Source organism: Camelus dromedarius, chromosome 19 (assembly GCF_036321535.1).
Source record: "Camelus dromedarius isolate mCamDro1 chromosome 19, mCamDro1.pat, whole genome shotgun sequence".
In the NCBI taxonomy this organism is placed as follows: domain Eukaryota; kingdom Metazoa; phylum Chordata; class Mammalia; order Artiodactyla; family Camelidae; genus Camelus; species Camelus dromedarius.
Window position 1 is genome coordinate 39,133,216 of NC_087454.1, and position 27,079 is coordinate 39,160,294.

The following is a 27,079-nucleotide window of genomic DNA, read 5'->3' on the forward strand; positions in this document are numbered from 1 at the left end:
ATTTAACACTCCCTTTGCCTGAGCAGGAATTCGTTTCAGCTGCCTTTCTGGTTGCATTTATGGTAGACTAACAGAATTTCCCAATTTCCTGGGCTTCAGCAAGGAGGAAAGAGCATAGTATTAACTCACACACCAACAGAGAATTATAAAAGAGCACATTTCTATGCAATAAAACCAAAAGTTTTTACACTTTTTATAATAGGGTGCCTCTATGATCGTTCCATTGAATTCAGTAGTGAAATTTTTTCAGTGCTTAGCTAACTAATAACCATCTTGAGTCAGAAGTCTGACTATAACAAATATAGAAGATTTCTAGTTAGGGAGTTTATAAAATTAACGTTGAAATTCTTCAACTCAGTTGTTAGTGTTTTTAAGGCTGTCATTGGAAGCTCTTTCTGCCTCGCAGTTCCCACATTTAACCATCAGTTCATGCCATCGACCAGGCACTGCATCTTCTCCAGGCGCTCGGGACACAGCAGTGAATCTGTCACTCCCCATTTTAATGCTGGTTCACGGTCAGGAAATGTAAGGTTTCAGTCCATCAGTTTGCTACCCTGGAGCTTTAGATAGAAGTCTAGTAAAGCCAAGTCAGTGAGGGAGTTTTTACCACACTTCCCTGCCCGCAGTTGTTCTGCTGTTTTGCAGAACCTCCCAGGAACACTCAGCATCCGAGAATGCTCCAGGACTTCCATCTCCTGGGAAAACTTGAAACCTGTATTAGCTCAGTTTCTAAAATCCGTAGAATGCAACCCAGGGATCGCTAACGTTCTAGAACAAGTGAAGCAAAAAGCGCTACGTTCCGGGGTATATTTTACCACTAGAGGATAAGGACATTGACATATTGTTGACTATTTATAGACAAAGTGTAAAATTCACATTACATAAGGCTGACAAGTCACTTTCAAACTTGGCAAGCAAAATCCATTTTCCCTTCCAGTGCGTCAAAGAAAGTTTTATTTAATTCCAATCAAGTACATACATAAACTTCTTCTCCAAAATGTCTGTGTTGAGAAAGTCTGGCAGCTTAGGGGTAAATTCCTGTCCTCAGGGGGTCACATCAGAAAGACCCACATCCACGATCTCCCACCAAAAAAAGAGATGTGATCGAGAGTGGGGCTGCAAACTTTTCCTGTAAAAGCCCAGAGTGTAAATAGTTTCGGCTTTGCAGGGAGTGTGGTGTCTGTCACAGTTACTCAAGTCCTCCTTTGTAGAGTGAAGGTAGCCATGTACAATAGGGCAAAAAATAGGCACATTTGTGTTCCGGGAGAATCTCATTCACAGAGACAGGCAGCTGGCCGAACGTGGCTCTCAGGCCATGGTTTGCCAACTCCTGATCTAGGCAGAGCTGTTCTGAGTGAGGTAACATTTCTCATACTTACTTAGGGCCTCACGTCTATTTTATGTCCTATCACATATTGAAATAAACAAAAGCGTGGACCTGAAATAGTAAGAGAGATAATTTTTCACTTATCATCAAATACCGTTCGTAATAAAGGTCTCCTGGTGAATGAGAGCCTGAGAAACCTAATGTTTGCCCATTTAATGCTATTTCTCCCCATACTGCTCCAACTCTTGTTCATTTTTCCGTATTATACGTCATTATCCCTTGCCTTGTAGTACAGTAAATGCAATTTAAACTTTTCTTATTGCTTTTTGCTAGCCATATTCTTAGAGGCACTTGGACTATCCAGAGATACATGCTTTACATCAGTTGGGCTTGACCTGCAATGATTTTTTTCCCAGCCGTATCCATTACCACCCCATTTTATATGAGCTATGAATGTCAGTGTGTCTCTTTCTAGAAATCCCCTTTTGTTAATGTCCATACTTCCTTCCACCATAGCCCAATGCGTGTAATCTGCTCCCTAATGAAGAGCTGAATTCTGCCTGAAAGACTCAGATAACCTAGTTTCTGGAATCCCATAAATCACCGTAAACCCAGTATGAAGCCCTTGGCCCCATGAAGGAACACGACGTTTCCCTTCTGGGCACAAAGACTTGACAGATTCGTGGGGGTGGTTTACACCGATGCTCCTCTTTCCATTTCACTCCTAATAAATGGACTTTTAACTTTCTCTGCTTTGAAAGATACCCTGCAAGTATAATTCCAAGTGCTTGCATAAATAGGTACTTTTTGGGAAGCTGTCACCGTGTGGAAAGTGTAGTGAGGCTTGAGTCTTCTGTGTTAAGATCTTCTATTCTCTTTTGAATTGTTGCATTTTTTTTTTGGCAGGGGGGGTTGGTGTTTTTCTTTTCTTTTCTTTTTTTAAAGCCAACTTTGACCCCATCAATGTATCTCTCAGGAAAAGTGTAAACTATTCTTGCATTCTCTTAAGCATCATCGTGAAAACCAAGTGCCAGCCTGTGTGATCAGGGCATCGAATGTTGCATCTTAAATGACTGTGAGTGAAGCCAAGTGAGTGTGCCCATCTTCTCTCGTCCGCAGCACCAGAGGAATGGGCCGTGCCCCGCTCCAGCCTGAAGGCGCCGCCGCCAAGGCCAGCCCGAGGGGGCCGCAGGGAGCACCCCTACGGTAGATACTGAGGGGCCTCCTCACCGTGACCTCGCCGCAAAGACGGGTCATAGCCTGAGGTCTCCACGTAAACAGCAACATGACAAGTAATAGTCCTTTTTTTTGTTGTTCCTATTCTTGGGATAACGGCTCATGATTGTGCCCACGGAGTTCTTGTATTTCCCCTATGCTGTTGGCGTGACATTGACACTACTATTATTTTACAAAACAGACTAAAAAAAAAAAAAGACATTGGCAAGCGCTGTCTATAAACCACTCAGCAAGATGCGATTCTGGGTTGTTTTCATTGTTGTGTGTAATCTTTTATTTTTTTCTTTTTCTTTCTTTCTTTTCCTTTCTTTTTTTTTTTTTTTTTTTTTTTTTTTTAAGAAAGAGCATGAACCTGTTAACACATTCGGAGTCTCAACTAGCAAAAACTTTGTTTAGGGTTGCTAAAAGACTGTAACATGATATTTGAACTAGCTATAATAAAGTTGTAGATAAGATGTTTTAACCTGTCTTTTAATATCTGTTAGTTAGATGGAGATGTTTGATATTAAGTTTGTAAATTTAATTTTAATGCTGTTTTAATGGGGTTGAAAACAAGCAGCTACTGTATGTATGTAGCTAACTGAATTTGTTCAGTGTTTTAACCTGTATTTGTTAAAACAAAGAAAAACACAACACACATAAAGTTCCATGTGTAAGCTTCTCTAAATAGGAAACCACAATTTGTCAAATATGTTTGCCATAATTTGTCAATAAAGCTGAAAACTTTTGTAAAAACTAAATTTGGAATCACTTGTTTTCTAGCTTTAAATGCCTGCTTTATTTCTTCTTCAAGAGACGCCTAAAATGTTTTCTATTTAAAAATTACAAAAATGAACCCAAGCCTGTTTTTTAAGATATTTGTGTAATACTTTAAAAGTGTATTAATAACTTCTGGTTGTTAAATAATTTAAAAGTTAACAAACTAACCTGTGACATGAATCATGGTTAGTGAACACTAATGTCTATATAACATGTTAATGGAAAAAGTGGATTTAGAAGAATAAACGGATTTTAAACTATCCTCTAAGCTTTATCTTGCTAAACACAAATTCTGGTTGACTTGTTTGCATTAGCATGTCTCTCGTGAGAAAGACTAATGGAGAATAAAGAGGTAAGATTACCACTTACCACTGTCTAAATGCCTAGTTCTTCAACCTTTGAGTTTCCCGCACATTAAAGATCCCATCCAACATGTAAGCATTGCGTACACTCACCGTATTGTTTTCACTCAAAGGAGTGTGTGGACTTCATTTGCGTAGTTGATAACAATTTGTTTTGACAAACAAATCATCCGTGTCACTGGCCAGTTGTTGCTATTCAACCTCAAAAACTTTATTTGTAATTTTCAGTGCTAAATATCACCGCCCTTGAAGGCAGTTTAGAGGGCTGATATTTCTTTTGAGACTATCAGACTTGCTGGCTGTTGATTATTAAGGAAATATGTCGCAGGACTCAAAGGATGACTAAACGTTAAACAGGTAACACTCAGAGTAACTCTGTAATTTTGCCTATGCCACAGTAATGGTAAAGATTCTCAGTTATTAAGTTCCTAATTGTTAAAAAAGTAAACCTACAAAAACATAACAAATAGGTCTATAGGTTATTAAAACAACTAATTAAAATTAACTAGAGGCACCAAAGTTATTTTACAATATATAACCCTCAAGGCAATAAACAGAACTAAAATTAGCAATAATAGTAATGCAACTCTTGCTAACATCAAACGTAAGCTAAATTTTGATGGAAAAAAAGAAAATGAAAGACTCGATACTAGGGACGAATGCCAAAACTGTTCCTCTTTTAAATACAGTTTTTTTGTTTACGGTGGCTTTTGTCAATGTGATTGGTTTACTTTTTTGCTGCTAACCAGCTTAGGCACATTGCTGTTCAGTTTTTGCAGCTGGGAGTTGCATGCTAATAGTTTTATGAAGTGTGTGTCTGTCATCAATTAAAATTGTAAATGTTTGGCTTTGACACACTGCTGTTGAGTCATATTTAATTGATTTTTCTATTCTTTCTCACTATTCCAGGTACCCACAAGCAAAGAGCACATAATTGAATAGCAGGTGTGATGGGCTAACAAAGACAGAGGTAAGTTTATGTTGATCTTCTCTGAGATAAACAGTCTTTGCCAACATGAAGCTTTGCAGTTAAGCCAGAACACCAAATGCTGCTTGCAAAAGGTTTACATTGTTGCCAAGGAACTGAGTTATTTTTAGCTTCTCTGAAATAAAGTGATCTAACTTTGTATTTACCTGGCAAGGCTTTCTGAGTGTATTCAGAAGCTTGTCAAAGGAAACATGAATTTGTAGTCAGTCGTCAGCCCTCCTCTCTTCTACAAACTGCTAATTGTACACAGGAAGTCTTAAAAGTTTGATTCTGCAGACATACGAGAAGGAAATTGCAACTGTTGACTGAGATGGAAAGGACAGGAGAGGGAGCCCCGTAAGTAAGCCCTCGCCTGCCCTCTGTCACTAAGATAATATTTATTAACATTACTATTTATTTAGTCAAATAAAACAAACTTACCCTGATTTTCCCCATTTATCCCATGGGATTTATCAGTCAACTTCTTGTTTCTCATCTGCCACTTTGATTCAGCAAATATTTACTAAGTACAACCTGTATTTGTTAAAAAAAAAAAAAAAAAAGAAAACCACATTTTCAACCGCTATTGAAAATGGAGACTTGACTTCTCTGCAAAGGAGTTGAAAACTGTAGCCAATAGACCTCAGACTGGAAACAGTGCAGGGGCAGTTATGAGAGCCACAGACAGACCCGAGAAATGAAACGGTTTTGCCAGGAGATTTGAAACAGGGGTAGAGCCCAAGTTTCCTCCTTCAGGGTCTGGGCCACTTCTCACTGCACAAATATCCCTGGTAGAGGTCACCTTAGACATGTGCCGTGGGAGAGAGGGGGGAGAGCCCGGAGACGCCTTATGACTAGGTGTAGAATGGAGACTGGGGGTACCACAGGATGAAAGGGCCGGGCCGTTCACTGATGGAGAAGGGAGCCCCACCTGGGGGAGGGAATGCGCTGAGTCCATTCATGGAGTCGGAAAAGCTCAGGGAGTGGTTGAGGGGAAAACAGAAGGTCAGTGGGCCCTGACAGCCCAATTCCTAAAGGCTCCGAGCAAAACCAAGCCTGGGGAGGTGGGGCTGAGTCAGGTCACGATGGTCTCTGAGTGTTGTATTAAATTATTTGAATTTTATGGGGGAAATAAAAGGAAGCCACTGTAGGTTTGCAGTAACACGCCAGAGCTCTCCCTAAGGAAACTGTCCCAAGGAAACAAGGCAAACGTCATTGAGTCACTTTTCTAAGATTCAATATTAATTACATATGGGCTTCCACTAAGCAAGTCTCTTTGCTAAGCTGCAGAATCAAAGATCAAATGTCCCAGAGGACGCAATTCTGAAGTTTTATTTATCAGTAACTTACCAGGTATCTGATTTGACTTTTAAAAAATGGTATTGTTTTTATAAAACAAGGAGAGAAAGAATGTCTAGTCCAGCTGTCTTGTGTGTTATTATCCTTTGATTCTTTTAAAACGATAGGCTTGATCCTGTAAAGCAATGACAGAGAAATGTCACAACTTGCTCCTGTTTTGATATATTAATCAATATGCTTTTGTGTCCATTGCAATTATTTTATCCTCCGTATTATTGCTGTTTTATAACCCTGTGGCTCTCTCACCATTCAGACTCCGTCTTTGAACTCAGTAACTCGGGGCAGGGCTGTCATAGCAGAAACACCAGTGCTGAACAGCAGAAGAGAACAGTCGTGGCTGTTGAGTTTAAATGAAAAGTTAAGAGGTTTTAAAGCTCAAAAACAATAATTTGTGAGGAAGGGGATTTTTGACTTTCAAAAGCCTGCATTTTGAGTAGGCTCTGAGTGAGCTTTAAAGTTTGTGTGTTAACGGTGCGTTTAAAAGCTCCTATCCAAAATTAAACAGATGAAAGGCTCCCATCCACCTGCCTCTGTACATCTACAAGATAAACATGGTCCAGGCTGAGAAGAGAGCTCAAGGGGTAACAGAATCTGAGATGTTAGTGTAAGATACTAGTGTGCTCTCGAGTCTGGCTCTGTACACTAAGTTAGTTATCCAATAGAAGTTTCCAGTAGATCTGGACCCTGAAACGGAGCCAGGGAAGACAGCGTGCTTCACTGAATTCCCCCACGTCAGTGAGTTCTAGTTGCAATCCTATAGAGAAAAAAAAATTTTTTTGCAGAATGTTTTCCATGCTTGCAAGAGTGGAGGGGGTGTGGCAAAGCACCACACATAGACGGGCACCTCTGCAGGAAGGCAGGGGATGGTGCAGGGGTCTTGGCTCAGGCCAGCACTGACCAGGATGCAGAGGCATCCGTGGATACAATGTTGAGAGTTGACAAGATTAGCTGCTCCCTGCTACCAGCACCTCCAAAACATAAATCCAACCCAGGAAAAGTGGAGCGGCAGAAATGAAGTCCTCAGTTGACAGAGGAACTCATCCCCCAAATTAACCTGAACTGGCTGAGATTTTTTTTTGTCCGCTTGGCAGTATGGGGACTTGAGATTGAAATCAAGCTGAAGTATAGGAAAATGTAATTATGGATACATCACAGTCATTTATTGCATAACTTTCCCAACTTTCAAAATAGAAGTGAATACAGTAGGTTTCCCTGGCAACAGGGTAAGAGAATTTCCCTAAATTAGTGGCCTCTCAGCAGCAAACTTCGATAGGATGAAAACTGTTCAAAGAGTGGCCTTAACTAGTGACCGTTTGCCCGGTTGGAGGGACCTGGACCTTTCTTCTCCCATCAGTGATACTGGCTCTGTTGGATCCCTTCATGACATCATGTCCCCTCTCACTCATTTCAAAAGTGCTGGCTCCCAAAGATGACAGGCACAGGTGAAAGAGGAAAATGGGGCACGAGGGGATGGCCACGTCCCAGGTCTCACTGAATCCCTGGGACACGTCCTGCCAAGTGTGGGTCCTTGGCTTCGCACAGGAAAGAATTCAAGAGTGAGCCCCCGTTGAGTAAAGGTAGATTTATTCACAGAGATACATACTCCATAGACAGAGTGCAGGCTGCTTCAGAAGACAAGAGAAAGGCCACCAGGTGTGGGGGTTGGGTGCCCAGTTTAAAGTAAAAGCAGACACACACTCCAGAGACAGGGCGCGGCCTGTCTCGCTGAGAAGGGGAGCGGCCACGAGGCGTGGGCGCTGCTGGTTTTCTGGGCTCAGCGCCTTCAGGTGCTGACAGGCGGGAGGACTGTTCCGGCTACTTTGGGGGGGAGGCTGAGATTCCCGTCACCCACTTTTTGACCTTTGATGGTCAGCCTTGAACCTGTCCTGGCACCTGTGGGAGGACACTGTATTTCAATGAGCAGCTATTGAAGCTCAAGGTCCACTGGGAGTTGAATCTCCCGCCGTCCTGGTGCTAATGGCTGTGTCCTGCTTTGAATGGTTGTGCCCTGTCCCCTTCCCTCCTGTCTCACAGGTACCTGCCAGCTCTAAGGGTAGTTGACGTTATTCATGTGCATGTTCCACACATTTTTTCAGATGATGCTGTAGCTCTTGGTACACTGATGATCCTTTGACGACATGGAACTCATCAAAGCACCGAAAGTTTGGGCACTACACATTAATAACTAAGAAAGTCTTCATGCCTGCTTATATTTCTATAACAAAAGTTTTACTACACTCAAATATGATCAAATCAGAATCCACTTCATGTCATTTATGAGACCAAATAATATTTTTAGGTCTTCAGGGTAATATTTAGATAATTTCCACTTTCAGTATATTAACGGAATTCAGACCATTTGGCTTAATAACAATTGAAATCCTAACCGTTTTTAAATAAATTTGGCACAGAATGGCATTAAAGGTTCTTACAAATACTTTTAAAGGAGGTATTTAAAGGAAAAAAATTTTAAACTATATTATTAAAATATTACTCTTGTTCCTTTCTTCACTTAAAAATATATAAGGATGTACTTTGAAACCACAAATGCCCCTTAAAAATGTAACTCTTTAGTTATATAGCATTTGCTCTCTGTGTCTGTGTCTCTTGGTTAATATAATACAGAAGCTTGTCTGCTTTGGGGGGATTTAAAAGAGAATAGAAAACAGTAACTAATAATATGTTAAGTTGGCTAAATATCAAGTCTCAATTTCAGTATCAAGAGGGGGCCTGTTAACTCCACACAAAAATGACTAGAGCTGATTTTTAAAAATTGGCAAAGTAACAGGATACAAGATTAACAACAAATGCCAGCTGCATTTCTTTATGCTAACACTGAAATATCAGGAAAGGAGAGTAAAAAAATAATCCCTTTTAAAATCACATCCAAAAAAATAAAATACTTAGGAATAAACCTGACCAAGGAGGTGAAAAACTTATACACAGAGAACTATAAAACGTTCATTAAGGAAATTAAAGATGACTTAAAGAAATGCAAAGATACCCCATGCTCTTGGATTGGAAGGATTAACATTGTTAAGTGCCCATACTACCCAAAGCAATCTACACATTTAATGTGATCCCTATCAAATTACCCAGGACACTTTTCACAGAAATAGAACATATAATCCTAAAATTTATATGGAATCACAAAAGACCCAGAATTGCAAAAGCCATACTGAAGAAAAAGAACAAAGCTGGAGGAATAACCCTCCCAGACTTCAGACAATACAGAGAGCTACAGTCATCAACACAGCATGGTGTTGGTACAAAAACAGACATATGGCTCAGTGGAACAGAACAGAGAGCCCAGAAATGAACCCACAGACCTACAGTCAATTAGTCTTTGAAGAGGAGATAAGAATATACAATGGAAAAAAGACAGTCTCTTCAGCAAGTGGTGTTGGGGGAGCTCGACAGCTGCCTGTAAATCAATGAAATTAGAAGATTCCCTCACACCACACACAAAAATAAACTCAAAATGGCTTAAAGACTTAAATATAAGACAAGACATGATAAACCTCCCAGGAGAAAACATAGGCAAAACATTTTCTGAAAAAAATCTTAGCAATGTTCCCGTAGGGCAGTCTACCCAGGCAACAAAAAGAAAAGCAAAAAAATAAACACATGGGACCTAGTTAAACTTATAAACTTTACACAGCAAAAAAATCATAAATGAAACAAAAAGACCACCCATGGATCAGAAGAAATACTTGCAGATGATGCAACTGACAAGGGCTTAATTTCCAGAACATTCAAACAGCTCATACAGCTTAATAACATAAAAAAAAAAAACCAATCCAAAAATGGGCAGAACACCCAACAAGCAATTCTCCAATGAAGACACACAAATGGCCAAAAGGCACATGAAAAACGGTCAGTATCACTAATTATCAGAGAAATGCAAATCAAAACTAGAATGAGGTATCACCTCACACCAGTCAGAATGGCCATCATTAAAAAGTCCACAAATGATAATTGGTGCAGAGGGTGAGGAGAAAAGGGAACTCTCTACACTGTTGTTGGGATATAGTTTGGCGCAGCCATTATGGGAAACAGTACGGGCATTCCTTAAAAAACTAAAAATAGACTTACCATGTGAGCCAGAAATCCCACTCCTGGGGATATATCCAGAAGGAACTCTAAGTCAAAAAGATACATGCACCCCAATGTTCACAGCAGCACTATATACAACAGCCAAGACATGGGAAAAAGACCTAAATCTCTACCAACGGATAACTAGATAAAGAAGATGTGGTATACATGTATAATGGAATACTACTCAGTCATAAAAAAGAGTAAAATAATGCCATTTGCAGCCATATGGATGGACCCAGAGATTGTCATTCTAAGTGAAGTAAGCCAGAAAGAGAAAGAAAAATACCATGTGATATCACTTATATGCAGAATCTTAAAAAAAAAAAAAAAAAGACACAGATGAACTTATCTACAAAACAGAAACAGACAGACATAGAAAATAAACATGGTTTCTGGGTGGGGAGGAGGGGGTCAAAGGGATAAACTGAGAGTTTGAGATTTACAGATACTATCTACTATACCTAAAATAGATAAACAACAAATATGTACTGCATAGCACAGGGAATTATATTCAATGTTTTGTAGTAACCTATGGTGGAAAAGAATATGAAAACAAATACATGTATGTATATGTATGACAGAAACATTATGCTGTACACCAGAAGCTGACACAGCATTGAAAATTGACTATACTTCAGCTTAAAAAAAAAAAAGAGGCTGCCTGTTAACTATAAACGTCATGTGTTTGCTACTCTGCAGGTTCCATGGGAAGGGTTAATTTTTACTGCAAAAATTATGCCCTGGATGATTGAAAATATCCAATTGAGTGGTAATTTACAAAACGGATTACATTATTTGTGTTTTGTATGAGGACAAAGTATTAATAATAGTAACAATAATAATCATGAGGCCATCAGATTTCTAAGCATACATAGCAGGCAAGACTTTTCACATAAAAGTGTACATAGAACACCTGTAATCCTTACATCAAGCTTGCAAACAAAGTACAATTAACCCCATTTTACGGAAGAGGAAGTTGAAGGTCAGAGGCTTAGCTGATGTCACGCTTTTATTATATAGCAAAAGCAATATTCAGAACTAAATTTGAGAACCCATACATCTTCCAAAATGCTATGATGATTCCCAACTTTTAATGTATTTGATTAAAAGAGAATCTAAAATCTCAGTCATAGCATAATTTCTATTCTGTAGCAGTATGATGAATACTGACTAAAAACAGAAAAAGATTATGATAAAATATTTTAGCTTGAAGTGCATCTAGTCTGATCTTTCCTCAAATTCATCATCTTTCAGCAGTTCCATCATAGAAAATGTAGGTGAATATATCCCACGTTTGACATAAAGCCTGGTGCAGTCTTTTGTAGAACAAACGGATTCATTTATAATCTAAGTTTTATTTTGACATTAAAAAAGAAACCCTCACATGATTAAATAAGCATGAAAGCAATTTCAGGCTTTTATCCTTCAATCTATAAACCAGAACTCTGCTTTAAAGTACCTGAGTCCGTTAAAATCAGAAATATCGTTCTATAAGCCATGCAGTCATGTGTTAACAACACAAAGTGAAGGTATCACTCAATGTTAAATATTTTAAAAACAAAATATTTCCTGTTGCCAATAGAATGCGTAGCATGTGTCTGAACATTCTAGTTTTCTAATAAAATATCTAAGTTAACAGTAAGATAGCTTTTCTTTTCAACAGGGAAGCACCAGTCTTCTGTATCCATCATGAAGTAATCTTTACTAAAAATCTTCCAGTCTCTTTACATAGAATTTATTAATTGGTACTCAAAAGATGATTTACAGTGGGTAAAAAGGTCACCCCACTTGATATGCTGTTTTATATTTCAGTCTCTTACACTTTATGTGAGAAAAATTGGGAAAATAAGAGAGGAAGTTGTCTGATTCATACACCACTGGATGCCTTAACACCAGCCAGCTTATCCGCCTTTACCAAAACCAAGTACAGCCTGAGACATCTTAAGAATTGGCAACAAGCTACTAAACACTAATTTCGTTCCAGCTTCTGTTTCATCCTATTTTATGCTTCCCAGTGGGATATAGAGGATGATCAATTTCCAAGAGAAACTTGGAGACTCTTGGATCCTTCTCCTAGAATATCACCTCTAGACACAGGTTTCCCATCACCTCGATGCCTCTCAGGATGACTTCCACCAGGAGGAAAATATCCCTTCCCTTCTGGCTCATTCTCTGTCTGCCCTAAGAAAGGTGCACCATGTTTCCTATATTCTGACCTCCCAGTCTGCCTTTTATGACATCAGGACATTTTTCAGCTTCTCTGATGCCATCTAATCCTTCCCTCATCAGTATCTGCCATTTTCCCAACTGTACATGGGATGTGAGAGAAAAGAGAAAGGCAATTAATTGATGACTATAGAGAACTGAGTTCTGTCCCATCTATGCAACAGGGCCCCCACATAAAGAAACATTTATTGTGTTAATTATGAAATCAGTGCATGTCCATTGTAAGCCAAACAGTATGAAAAGAAAAACGTCTCAGTTAAGACAAATAATTGTAAATATTTATACATAACCTACTGATCACATCTTGATTTCTTAGCTACAATGCATAAGGTGATGCAATAGGTAAGAAAGTGTCTCTATTTCAAAAGATAAACCTTAAAATTAGAAGGAAATAAACCTCCTATTGGAATTCACTAAGATCAGTGCATAATATCTGTGACTGGATGGAAGTTAGTTTTAAATGTCCCTGAACAGAGAAGATTGTATTCACATGTTGGATAAAGATAATCTTCATAATGGAATTAATATTTAATTTTAAAATAGTTTTTCTTTTTATTTTCCAGTTGTGGATTTAAGAATATAAATGGATTTAAGAATATAAATTTATTGACTGATACATAATTATTTAGAACTAACATTAGATATGCTGCTTTCTTACAAGGCAATAATTTTTAAAATAAGTAATACCACATTCTGTCAGATAAACTTACTTCTCTGGAATCCTTTAATCATTCCTTTAATGGGTTTAATTTCTTGAAGACTTTTTTTTTAATTTCTCACAAGTAAATCATTTCGGGACCAATAATGGTTATCGTGCAATAATGGCAGAATTGCCAGTTACTTGTTGATTTTTTGGAAGGTTTTTGTTTTTTAATACTGTCTCCTTTTTTAAAAAAGTACAAAAGGAACCATATTCAAGATTTAAGAAAATAGACTGTATATATCTAATGTAAAAATTAGACTATAAATATCTAGTGTAAAAATCAAGTCTACAATCCTACTCCTTGGGGATAACTCTGTTAATAAATGGGTTTACATTCCTCCTGATTTTCTTCAACTTCTTTCTCCTCCTCCATTCTTCAACTGCTTGTTACTTATTTATTCATTTGGAATGAGATTCTGCTTTATACATAAGAGCAATTTGAATTTTTCAGAAGTGAGACGAATTTTGTTCCTTTATGAAAAAGTGGCCCATTTCCATTGGGTCGACTTGTGTGGAGGATTAAAGTTACACTGTGATATTATGAAAATTTAGCCCACAGCGCATGCTCTAGAGTGTATGCAAACTTACTTTCACTTCTCAAGTTTCAGGTTTCTAACAGGTAAAAATGGGTTAAAAAATAATCATAGTACCCACTAATAGAACTGTGAAGTATGTCAAGTAAAATCATAAGTATGTCTTTCCTAAATTTAGTTAATATTCTCCTCCAAAGTATTTTTCCTTGACAAAATATTTTAACTTTAAAATATCTTCATGGTGGGTATCAAATGTGCAAATAGAAGCTCGTTCAACCCATAAAAATACTCATATTATCCAAATCGATTTTCAGCTTAGACATTTTAAATATAAATAAAATCAGATAATGCAGGCTTTAGAACACCACTGTAAAAACGCTCATCATTATATTCATAAGGAAGCATAGATTGGGTATGTTCATAACACGTATTATGCGTTACATTGATATACAAGAATCTTATAATGATGTTGCACATGTATTGTTCACATTGAAATAGGGCTAAAAATGAAGACTAGTGATAAGTTTGTATAATTGTTTCAATAGTAACAATAAAAACGTGACTAGAGAGGTATTTGCAACAAGGGAATGCATAACACATGCCAAATACTGTATTAAGTAATTTTCGGAATGACTTCATATGTTTTTCTCAACAGCCTTATGATACAAGTTCTCATTTTCTGAATAAGGAGACTGAGCTTAAGAGAAGAGGTGACCCATTCACGGTCACCACTGGGCAGTGGGTTGGACTCTAAACCCAGAGACTCCATTTTCAACCCCTACCCTTTAGTATCCCCTCTGACTTCGATCACATGTTATGTCGTAAACTAAATTTTAGAGGAAACTGAATTGCAGCTGTATAATTCATTCTTAAAGCCAGTTAAAAGGAATAAGAATAAACACTCTTAGTATGAATACTGCCAAGGTCAGTATTAATTTTGAAGTCTGATGATACATTTCTTACTGCCTCTATATGCACAAGCCAAAATACTCAGAATGTGCCTTTTCTTGAATTAGCTAGAAAGTAAGTCTTGCATAATAACATTAACTCAGTCTATGTTGTGCCCAACTATATTTATTTGCCCATCTTAACATTGACTAAGTGCGAGTTATGTGTCTAAGTGTGGAATTTAGCCTTTGTGGAGGATGACATAAAACTTCAATGAAAAATGAAAATAAAACTGGAAAAATATATTTCTAGAAAAATAGTCATGACCGTTTACTTGTTTACTGATGGCGTTCTCTGTTGTATTGATTCGTCCCGATCTGTGTGACTGCAAAAATAAAGTGGAGTTTTCCTTTACTATCTGTTGTCTTAAATAGATGATACATACCATTTAAATGTATAATGTATTCACATTTTATTATACTTAATATATAGGATATCAAAATGAGAATAAGGGAAAAATAGATTTAGAAAGAAAATGAACGTAGCTGGAAGACTGAGAAAGACCCTTTAGATGTGCTATTACAAAACAGGTGGCAACATGAAAAACAAAAGATAGACCACCCCTTACAACCGTGAGGGAATGGAGCGTCCTGGCATCTGAAGGTTCTCATAACTTGTCATCATGTGCAATTTATCACATACAGCAGTAACTTTAGAAGGTAAAAATACGCGGTGCCTTTATAGCAAATACAGAATATTCTGCTGTTGCCCGTATCTGAAAAGTCACCCTTGTGGACCATTGCACTTTCCTTTTACATCCACCAGCAGAGTAGGGGGTTTTTTTGTTTTTGTTTTTTTGTTTTCTTTTTTTTACCACTTCAAGAAAATTTCTGCATCCAGTGTTGAATAAAGAGCCAAAATGTGCACCAATTTGTGCTTTTAGAAAAATTACAAATTACTGCATGTCACAGAGCTTCAGAATTGTTCAGGGATTTTTTTTTTTTTTAAATAGGAGTACAAAATCTGTAATTCAAGGAGATGCCAAAGTAGTTTGATCACATTGATTTACAAGTGTGTTGATCTTTGAGAGGTACTGTCTTCCAACCTCTATTTTAAGAATCCTGCCTACTATCTGCTGTACTGTCCTATCTACTGTGAGTAAAAAGATAAAGCCTGTTGGAAGCATTAACTGTAAGGTTCTCAGTCACAATTGTTTATTTCTTGTGTTTAGATGACTAGGAAGATCTCTAACATAGGACATTATAAAAGGTGAAATGCTAATAAATAAAACTTGATCATGGGTGGTCTTGATTGCTCAGTTAATGGTGAGGATCATTAATTAATTCTCCCAGGATTTCCAGTCCAAGGTGTTTTTGTGTTTCAAATAATATGGAAATGATTTGTCCTTTCCACATAATTTTCCATCTTTCAATTTACCAGTTAATTATATCACTCGAGGAAACACGTTTGCCTGAAAACGAGTCTAGAAATGAGAGACTGACTTAATGTAATAGGTTCAAAAGGAACTGGGTTTAGTGACAGTTTACAGATGAGACATACTCCGCGAGGGCCAAACAGTGCGTTGCTAGCTGCCACAGAAGGAAAAGTGTCACCAAGTACAGCATCTTCCTTAAAGATATTCAAGGAATATTTTGGGAAAGAACAGTCAGACTTTACCTTTCTAATGGCAAACGTTGGAGCACTTCTAGGAAAAGTCTTAACGTTTTAATCTTAACTAGTACATGGATCCAAATTGATGGGAGGCACTTATTAAATATAACTAAACAAACAAATGTCAGTTTGCTTCCCTCTTTTTCTAATCTTGTATTTCTTGTGTACTATTTGTGAAATAGGGAAATTATATTGATCTATTTGTAAGATGCCAATATTGTGTATGACATTATGTGTACATACATGTATATGTGTATCTATCTATCTTTATATGCACTGATACTTAAAAAATCTAAGATAATATTGATGTAATTCTCACAACAGCTCTCTGAAGAAAACAGGGCAGATTTTCTTACCCTCACTTTAAAGATAAGGAAACAAAACTTCAAAGGGTTGAGAGGTTTATCCAAAAATCACATGGCTTGCTCTGAAACATTAACCTCTCCAGAATAACTAACCATCTTGTTTTGTAAACGGTGGAAGAGAGATCGAGTTGAATAAATTGACTGAATAATTACTTCACATTGTTCATATGAAATAACTATTAAACAGCTCCTAATAAAACACAATGTAACTTAACCAAAAATTTTGAGATTTATTTTTCCTCTATATAAATATTTACTTAGAACTTTAATAATTAACACTTAGATGGCTTCTTCTAAAGACATGCCCTAATATTGAATACTTTAAAAATAACCCACCATATTGGTGTCTAATGCCTATGAAATTACTCAAAATCAAGAGTCTAATGATTACAAAAGTGTACACTGAATTTGTAATATGGAAATTAAATACTGATGTTTCTGATTTTAGCTGGAAGAGGATGGAATTGAAATTAAGAAAGAAATTAATGGACGCATTCCAGTTTTTACTTATAAAAAGATTGTGAGTCCATTTCTTTAGCATATATGGTTATAAGAAATTCAATAGAAAGTGAGTAATAAGTCGACCACTAGGTAAGAATTAGCGTAACCTTGGCGATCATTTTTCTATATTTACATTGGTCTATCTTAATTTTTTTTAAAGGACTTTATGACTATTGGATAAATGAGATTTTTTTTTTAAATGCCCTGTGAATTTCAAAACCTAATTTTGGCTTGGTTTGCAAAGGCCAAAAGAAGAAAATTCACTGCAATTTCCCAATGTTAAACGAGGCACCCATTTTGAGGAGAATATTCCAGTATGTTTGAGTCTAAATTAAACAGATCAGTGGTTGATCTTGATTTAATTTACTGAGCAATTTCCTGTAACTGTGCAGAGAGCTGGGATTCTTTCAGAAGAGTGTAGTCATCTGGAAGGGCTCTGCTATTTAATCCAATTTCCCTCTGTCCACTTCTGTTGCTAAAGGGCATTGCAAGAACCCAGGAATATCTACTTGCCACAGAACCACTGTTGAAGCCATACATGGCAGATTAACACAGAATTTACTATTTAACAATTAATCTGCTTTGTTATACTGTATAGAAAATATACTAGCCCCTTTCCCAAAACAATAGCAGCATATTTGAGAGTCTTAAGCTTACTCAATTTCAGGTCAAACCTTGTTCCTGAATTTGATATGAATTCCGAAATTCTCGCTCCTGTGGTCCAATAGCCGGCCTGTGTTAAACATTCCAGGACGTGGTGTGCTCGGAGCCTCGCATATTTCTGGCGAACTGCCGAGATCATTTTTTCATTAAGCGTAAGTGACTAATTAAAATATTAGGGCACGTTGTGTAAATAAGATGTGGTACTGAAGTTGCAAATAATTAAACAAATGTGTGTGTTTGTAATGAGATGATCCTGGTGTAGGGAAAGGAATGGTCTAGAAATGCTGGATAAATGAAAGACGACTTTAATTATGTCTACAATGTCCACACATAGACACACACACACACATACACATAAAATTTCAATATGCTGCTGTTTTTCTGGAACATATATTTATTTATAAAGATAAATTATTTGATAATGATATTAGTAAACATCAATTGGGCATTATTTCCTCCTTTTCTTTTGTGGCTGACTTTGCTTTTAGCATGTTGAAATATATTATAAATGCTTAATTTTGTTTATTTTCTAATTAGACTTCATTATTACAGCAGGAGAAGCATACCTGATCTCTCAAAGTAACTGTGATTGTTAACATTAATATATTACAGTTGCGTTCAGTCAGTTTTATAGAAACATTGTAGAAATGACACAGACCTCAACTCCCAAATGATTTGTATTTGTAGCTAATATTTTTATTCTTGAGAAGACCAGAGACAACACAAAAATATAATTAATTTATCAGATGACTGGTTCCTACATATAATATTTGTTTCATTTCTTTTTAATTGCCTTCAGTGTACAAGTAGACAAGAAAGCAGAATTTAGGAACAATTTCAGGACAAACACTATTAATTTGTCTGTGACTATGTATTATGATGAAATGAAATTTCAAAATCAATATTGGAGTAAAAAATAAGCTATGATAATCTTTAAGGTTTTAAAAACTAACAAAATAAGGTCTTGCTTATATTGTATAGAATATCAGTTTTGCAGTATCTTTAATTCTGGGCATACTTGTTCCTTAAAAAGATATGCAGATCTTACCAGAACTTAATGAATAAGATTCTTATTTCAGGTTGTAATTGAATTTGTGTAAATTTTCTATTTTCTATATTGTATATTTACGAAGCCTCCAACTTTATTGACTGAGCAGTTTTGAAAGTTTCTTTTCTTTTCTACTTTAAAACAATGAAGTTTAGAAATAAGCATTATCTTTTGAACTGATAGATAATCCATCCAAAATACGACGTTTGCCAAAATTTCCCAAAAAGCTGTCAACTCTCTCCTCCACTCTGCATTTGTGGCGAATATAAGCATTACTTACAGTGATGTAATTCCTCTTACATCTGAAAATATACACTTATAATGGAGTTAATATAAGAAATGTATAACATAAAACACTTAAGTATTACCCAATAATTCTGACAAATGATTTATATCTTACATTAACATAAAAACACCCAAGACTTATTTCCAATGTTCTATTTCTAAAAATATTTTCCTCTACTCGAAGTTTTGACAGCTGAAAATCAGGTAGAAAATTGCTGGGGAAACATACTATATAGATCTTTAATTAGAAAGGATATTGAGGATGAATTATTTCATTCCTAATCAGTTTATCTTTCTAATGCCCACCCAACACATTCAACTTTTTATGTCACATGTTACTTCTGTCACATTCTCAGTGGCTTCAAAGTTAAACTAGATATGAATTAGAACATCAGTGTCTAAGAATATGTAGAATTAGAAAATGTATATCCAGTCAGGCTGCAGTGATTTTGGTTATAATATCAAGTAATGACCCATCTATCATGATAATGAAAGAAATCAATTGCTCTGCTAAAATGCTTCTTAATGTGCTTTTACACCACAAGGCCACCTTTATCTACTAAACAAATAATATTCAAATTCAAACCAATTCAACTAGATACATTTCAGTGAAACAGTGTTTAAGAAACGTGAACTGAAAAATGAAAGTTACATCACCTTATGATCAAAAGCAGTGAGCCTTCAACTTCAACCAGCCAGGTGGCAGGTTTGGCCTGTCTCACTCGTGTTCTTTGTGGGGAGCTGTCAAGAATGGTTGACATCTCTTAAACTTACTGTCTCATTTGTCCCTGCTTATGAACCATATGTGGATACACTAAACTACGAGACAGAAAGAAGACAGCCACAGTTGTATTAAAATACACATATCAGCGTTTGTAAATATCACCCATGGTATTGAGAGAGGCGCAGTTTCCAAAAGAGAATGGGCAGTATCTCTCATTTCCTCAGTTCCTGGGTTTTTGTTTTTTTTTCTGCCTTTCCTTTTCCTGCATCTATCATCCCAACTAATTTGGGATGATAAGGGATGCTTGTAATTACCTGCCCTGGTTTCAGAGACATCAGGGCTCATGTTAGAATGAAAAACAGAGAATGAATACAATACCGCGATATCCAACTAACTGCAAAAGCCAGAAGCCATTTTTCTCACAAATTCAAAAACGGCGACCCTTCAGTGAAAATATATTTTCAATAATTTTACAAATCTTCTACCAAAGGAAAGGTGCTGAATGAATATATTCAATCGACTAGTGCTTTCCGCTAAGTCCTATGATAGGTGTGAAGTTTTGAGTTAAGAAAGTAGTTGAAATACAAAAGCGGATCCCTTCTAGGGTAACAGAGTCTCATCTTTTGACTTGGTGTGACTGGGTCATTTCTATCCTAACCCTACTTTGATCTTCATTTTGAAGACAGCCATGCTCAAGCTACATAGATAATTTCCTTCAAAACATTTGATTTTTCTGTCATTCTTATCGGAGAGTAGAAGATCCCTGAATATCAGTGTATGCGCTATATTTCCTAGCGAATAGTTTGAGCTGCTATAAGATTCCTGGGAATTTTTTAAATAATAGTCAAGGTTTTATTATGCTTAGTTCCCCCAATAGCTTCTTAGAGTCCACTCATCAAATAATTCAGGGTCTAAAGAAACACATAAAAATGTGTTCAGCAGCCATCAAGCAGTACGACTGTTTGTTTTTGGTTGATAGAGGATCCTGTGGTGGAAAACAGTTAGGTCTTAAGATAAACATGCCTTCAAATGTCCTGAGACCATATGCACACTTCACAGAAGAGCAGTCAGCTGTGCTCAGAAGCCTGCCTGTGGTGGAGGAAGTCATATTTTGACTGTCGTGGCTCAGCTGCTTATAAACATCACAGTGTGCCTTGTGCCTCATGCTAATGGCAGTGACTGACGGCCGTCATCGTTCACTCCCGTAAAAAACTTCCTCAGGAGAGACTGATCATAGCTAGAAAACTGCTTAAAGTTAAACTGTTTTTCTAAAACAGAATATAAAAAACGCTTAGTACAAGAGGTTGAATGAATAATTTATTTTGTTCTGAGTATGTGTGACAACTGCTACTGTTGCTAAATTTGCCATGAACCTAATTGATATCCCATGTGGGGACACCTTATAGATGCCTGTGTGCGTGACTGCATGATGCTTTAAAGCTGTCCTGCTCATCTGGGACGAGAAGTGAAGACGTGTGAAAGAGAAAACCAAAAACTGGAGTTGATCTGACACTGGCTGTTTGGAGGGTCCATGTTTTTGACAATGGAGGTGAGTCCCCTTACCTCTTTGTGATTTCATGTGTGACCTCTGCTTACAAGAGGGGTATAGAACACTTCATTATGGACCCAAAAAGAAATGTTTAAATGGATGAAGCATCTCTTTGTGTCTGAGCGAAGCTAAGCGGGACATTAATGTCAAACTAGGGAGCAACTTTTAGTTTTAATCTACACTGCAGCACCACGACAATAATGTGTTGATTTTTAGCTATGCACACGATTTTCATGTCTTACATCACCAGAACTTGAAGTTATGAATTTCTACATCGAAGTAAAAACCAAAAAAAAAATCAATTAATAAGAAAATACGTTTTTGAGACAATGTAATGGATATTCACAATATTTCTGCTAATAATGGGAGTAGAGGGCAAAATTTCCAGAGGAGAGGAAATGCCACGCATCACAGCTGGTGGGACTTTGGGAGCCTTTGTCTAAAGAGTTGTTACAGTCGTCCTTCCCCGCGTGCCGTTTCTGGATCGGGGGGAACGTTTGCCTTTATTGAAGAGAGGCTTCCAGGAAACGTTTGTAGAATTAGAGGGGTTGGGATGGAGCAGAGCAGAACAGCACGTGGCAGACGAGGACCATGACGATTTATTTCCTCCTAAAATTCGTTTGTTCTCCAACAAAAGGAAAAAGAAATATATGGCTGGATGTGTGGTCAGTGACACAGATGATTCCAAAGAGAAGTCTTCCATTTCCTTCTTTATACATACTTTTATTTAAGAAAGAACTTATTTTGGAAGTATAAATTACAGTGAGTTCAGTGAGACTGGAAATTGTATAGGAGATTTCAGAAAGCACTTAATTAAAAAAAAATTAAAGTGTATCCCCCAGGACCTGACCTTCAAAGAGACCCTAAGAAAGACTAAGTTATAAAAAGGGAAAGTTAAGTTATAAACACCATAGAAACAGTCCATCTGCTTCTATTTTGTTTCAGAAGAGTCTGGAAGAAGGCAGCACCATTCTGTTGTGCCCATTTTGAATCTGACCCAGACGTAACATCTTTCTGAAGCACCCCATGTAAATTCCCCTACACAATAGACCACTCTTTTTTAGGGATTTGTTTGGAGGCAGAAAATATATTGTGAACAGACCATGCATCCTGCCCCAGTGTAATTGTGCCTGTTGTCCCGGTGTAATTATTAACAACACAACCTTTCACTCTCAGAGGTACCCCAGTATGGATGACAAAGTATGGTAACCTTATCTAAAAATAAAAATGAGTTGTTAATAATAATAGGGTAACCTTTATTGGAGGCTTACTAATTGTCAGAGAATCTGAAATGCTTTCGTGTGTAATGACTTCTTCAAAATCACCCAATGAGAGAAGTATCTCAGTGCGCCCATTTTACAGCTGAGGAAACGGTGAGTTGGAGCAGTTAAACAGCATGGCTTCTTCTTCCTCTCTTGGGGGGCCAACCTGAAACCAGATGACGGTCGGATTCTGCCACAACATATACCAGAAGATGATGTTCTGTCCTCTTACGTGCTGGTTGATAGGATTAACTTGGTTGTCCTTCCCACATTCAAAGATTGTCAATACTTCTAACCTGTTATACTTCCTAGCTATTATAAACCTGTTTTTATAAGTACTGCTCATTTGCAGAGTCAGGAAAAGAGGACTGAACTGAACTAAACGTCAGCTGGGTTGTAGTTCAGGATACTACTGTTAAGTTAATGGTAATAATCATGGTTTGTTAAGTGACTAGCTGATGCCAGGCACTGTACTTGGGGTTTCTCTGTGTTCTCTCACTAACTCTTGAAACAGCTCTGTAAGGCAGGACATTTGCACCCCACAAATGTGTATGAATTCTTTCTGCCTCAATTTAGTTCAGAAATTAAGGGGCAGGGTATAGCTCAGTGGCAGAGTGCGTGCTTAGCATGCATGAGGTCCTGGGTTCCATCCCCAGTACCTCCTCTAAAATAAATAAGCCTAATTACCTCCCCCTCACCAAAATAAAGTAATTAAATCATATAATAAATAAAGCAAAAGAAAGAATTGGAAAATGAATATATGTATGTTCATGAATGACTGAAGAGTTGTGCTGTACACCAGAAACTGACACAACACTGTAAACTGACTATACCGTAATTTTTAAAAAATGAAAGAAATTAAAAATGAAGGCTGGGGGAATTCAATAATTTCAGCAGGCCTCTCCAGCTCTACCTTCTGTGACTACATGATTAGATGTCTCCGGGAGTAACTGATTACCAGGAGGTAAGGCATAAGTTTGTACGCAGAGAAAAATTCTTGGGGGCAGAGACTTCCCAAAACCTCATACTTATATTAGCTGTCATGTACTGAGTGTTTACTGAAGGCGTGCATTTTACGAAGTTTTATCTTTTGTTTTTCTCCTCATCATAGGCCAAATAAGAAGAGGATTTGGATTTGAACCAACATAAATTTAAATCCACCATGCTAGAGAGAGTGCCCTTCTCTGGGTCTCTAGCCTCTGCCCAAATTTAGGAACCTTTTCAAAAAGCAATATTAACGATAAATGATATTTGTTCATGATCAAATTTGTTCCACCACTGCAGAAATAATATAAGTGGAAAACACAGGTGTGATCCTGTTGTGTAGGGGTTGTTGAAAGGAAAGTCCTTGCCACATTTTCAGACGAGAAGTGTGGAAATTCTCACTAGTGCAGAGTAAGATCTGTGTGCTGCAAAGAACAGAGTAAATTCAAGTCTGTGCTTGTCCTCAAGAGATGGTCACAGTTCAGTAGGGATACGAGAATGTGAACGCACAAATATAGACTAGGCGCTCTTAGAAAATGCCAAATCCAAATTGTAGAGTTGAATTTGAACAGTGTTTCTTAACTGGGAACGTGTCACGTGTGATGCGCTTTAAAAATGCAGATGCCAGGACAATACAAGTGTTAACCAAATAAATTTTGAATGTTGGAGCCTGGAAATGTGTAATTTTAAACTCCAAGACTAATTGTAAAGTGCACTATGAATAACAACCACCGGATTAACATTAATATGTTAATTGTGCAGATTTAAAAAAAGAAGAGGTTGATTTGAGCTGGGATTTTTTAAAAGACGGCTTCATAGAAGAGATGAGATTTGAATGAAAGGTCAGCTATGGACAGAAGGTAGGTGAAACTGACTTTTTTCTTTTCTATTTTAGCTCAGAATAAAATCTTGCCTGTAAAGGTTTTTTTATTCCTGCATTCAGATTCCTAATTGGATTGATCTAGAATTGACAATAAAACTTACAACAATAAATACCTGGAAATGTTCAGTTGTCTTCTAATACAGCCTTGAAATGGCTACATGAAACTCAGGTTTAAAGTCTTGCTTGAAAGCTCATAAAGTATGTATAGATTAGCATCAATATCTTAATAAAGAAAATTTTAACACAATTAATAAATGCAATTTGGACTGCACATTGCCAAGGGCAGGGTTGGCGTTTTATTCGAATGTGGATTCTTAGACCTTTAGTATTGGGGTTGGTATCTAGAATACACATAACATATATTTGTTTGTTGAATGAGTGAGATCTTTGGATTTTCTTGGTTTATTCATTCCACCTCAATTGTGGGGCAGGTTTCAATAGTCTCCATTTGAAAGATCAAGATGAGCTGGCAGAGATTTTCAGCAGTCATTTGCTTTTAGGCTTTTTCTTTCCCATTGAAAAGACTGAAGGGAAAGAAGCAAAGTGGACAGGGCAGAAAATCCCAAGCATCCGACACCCTAGCAGCCCCAGAGCAGCGGAGCTCTCCACCTGCGAGTGTCCCCGCAGAGCCGGCACAGCCCTCTCAGACCAGCCTCTCCGGATGGAGGAGCTCGCTGCGTCCCCCACCCCGTCCAGGGGAGGGCGCAGGGCCTCCCAGGTGGCCCAGGCTCCTTCTCCTGACCTGCTTTTCGGAGAAGAGGTTTTGTTTTGTCATTGTTTGGGGTTGTTCATGGGCTTCTAGAGGCACGACGGGCAGGAAGATCACTGAGGTTCGTCATCTCCCTACATTATATCTGCTCAGCGCCAGTCAAGCCAGGTTTCCTTACCATTTTGTTGTTGTTTTTAAAAAATGTCAGAATATATTCATAGTCTCCAGTGGACTTTTTAAATACTTTTGGCAACAATGTCATAGGAGGAAAAATAATAGGAAGAAGAAAGAACAGACAGAAAGCAAAACACAGATGGAAAAGAGACTTTGATTTTATTATTTATGTGTGTGTTTAGGGGACTAGAGGGGGAGAAAATGGAAGGTATCACACGGTGTTTAGTCATGGCCATGTGTTTGTAAAGCATGTTTAGTGTGACAGGTTTGACAATAAGGATGGACACTCGTGCTGGTATCAGAGAAAGCAGGGCTAGTATCCAGGAGAGGGAGCTTGGGCAGAAGAACCCGTCAGAGTGCAGGGTGCCTGTGAACTCACCTTGTGTCACTCAGAAGTCCCAGTTGTCCAACTGATTGCGCAGGGTTCAGGTGACATGGCTGGAGGCTAGAGGGGCTTAAATAAATGGCCACTTCTCCCCAAGGAACTGTTGAATGAACTCCTGAGGTGACTGTATTCTGTATCAAACACGTGGATTTCTTAGTTGGACCAAAATTCACAACTTCCAAATGGCTAACTGGAATCTTAGTAACTATTGGCTGCAAAGTGCCCCCAGGGACTATGATTTGGAAAACGTCTGGGACCTGGCTCAAGGCGTATACAAATTGGCCAGCATATGAATGGTTGCACTTTTTCTGGCCTCCCCATCCCTTGTCCAGCTGCTACTTAATTGCATCATCCCAGACCAGCCCGAAGTGAAAAACACACTGAAAATAAACACGATGACATAATTCTTTGTAAGCAATGATTGAACATGAACATGATCTTAAACAGGTTAATTCTCACCGAGTTGTACAAAATGGCTGAAGATAAAATGAATTTGTGCTTTAAGAACATTTCAAGAGTGGATCACCACATTCATGGCCTACATGTCATGCACACAGCAGTGACTTTCATCAGACGGGGGTGTGCTCGGGCCACACATCCATGACATCCCAAGTGTGAGCATCTCTCCTCAACCAGGCCATCAGTGACTTCACTTTGGCAGCTTGAAGTGGACCCTGGTAGGACTTTTATACCTCAGAATTGTCCAGTGGGATATCTTAGTCAATTTGGGCTGTTACAAAAAATACCACAGACGAGGTGGCTTACCAACAACAGAAATTTATTTCTCGGGGTTCTGGAGGTCGGAAGTCTGAGATCTGGTGCCCAGCGTGGTCAGGTGAGGGTCCAAATGTCTCCTTGTGTCCTCTGTGGGCTCTCTCATCCCATTCGGGAGGGCACCCCCTTCGTGACATACTTACCTCCCACAGGCCCACCTTCTAACAACAACATATTGGATGTAAGAATTCCAATATGTGAATTTGGCCAGCGGTGGCAGGGGGCAGAGAAGGACACAAGCATTCAGGCCATAGCATGCTACAAATCAAGGCTTTCTTTTTTTCTATTTTTAATTTTTTTTCATTGAAGTATAGTTGATTACAATGTTGTGTTAGTTTCAGGTGGACGGCAAAGTGATTCAACTATACATTTATATACATATATATTCTTTTTCAGATTTTTCTCCATTATAGGTATTACAAGATACTGAAGGTAGTTCCCTGTGCTCTATAGCAGGTCCTTGCTGTTTATTTTATATACAGTGGTGTATATATGTTAATCCCAAACTCCTAATTTATCCCTGCCCTATAAATCCTATGTACCCCTCTGTATGTCCATGTATGTATATGTGCACAGTGGTGTGTATATGAATATATGCATACATACATACACATATACCACAGCTTCCTTGTCCCGTCATCTGT

The 27,079-nt window shown here is 37.8% G+C and overlaps 1 protein-coding gene across 4 annotated transcripts in view; it reads left to right on the plus strand.

Annotated features, from left to right (window-relative positions):
- The window catches only part of KHDRBS2 (KH RNA binding domain containing, signal transduction associated 2), a 522,708-nt gene extending 498,344 nt beyond the window's left edge, over positions 1–24,364 (plus strand). Inside the window, exons 9-11 of one of the 4 annotated variants that reach the window (XR_010376930.1) lie at positions 4,594–4,654; positions 21,122–21,264; positions 24,273–24,364. Coding sequence is in view for 2 of the 4 variants with exons in the window: in XM_031434467.2 (XP_031290327.1) it covers positions 2,447–2,544 (98 nt within the window). In the remaining 2 variants the exon portion in view is untranslated. Of the gene's footprint in view, positions 1–2,336; positions 2,414–2,446; positions 2,940–4,593; positions 4,657–21,121; positions 21,265–24,272 lie in introns of those variants that run through there. The other 3 variants (XR_010376929.1, XM_031434467.2, XM_064476615.1) reach the window with 3 other exon arrangements.
- The last annotated feature ends 2,715 nt before the right edge of the window (positions 24,365–27,079 follow it).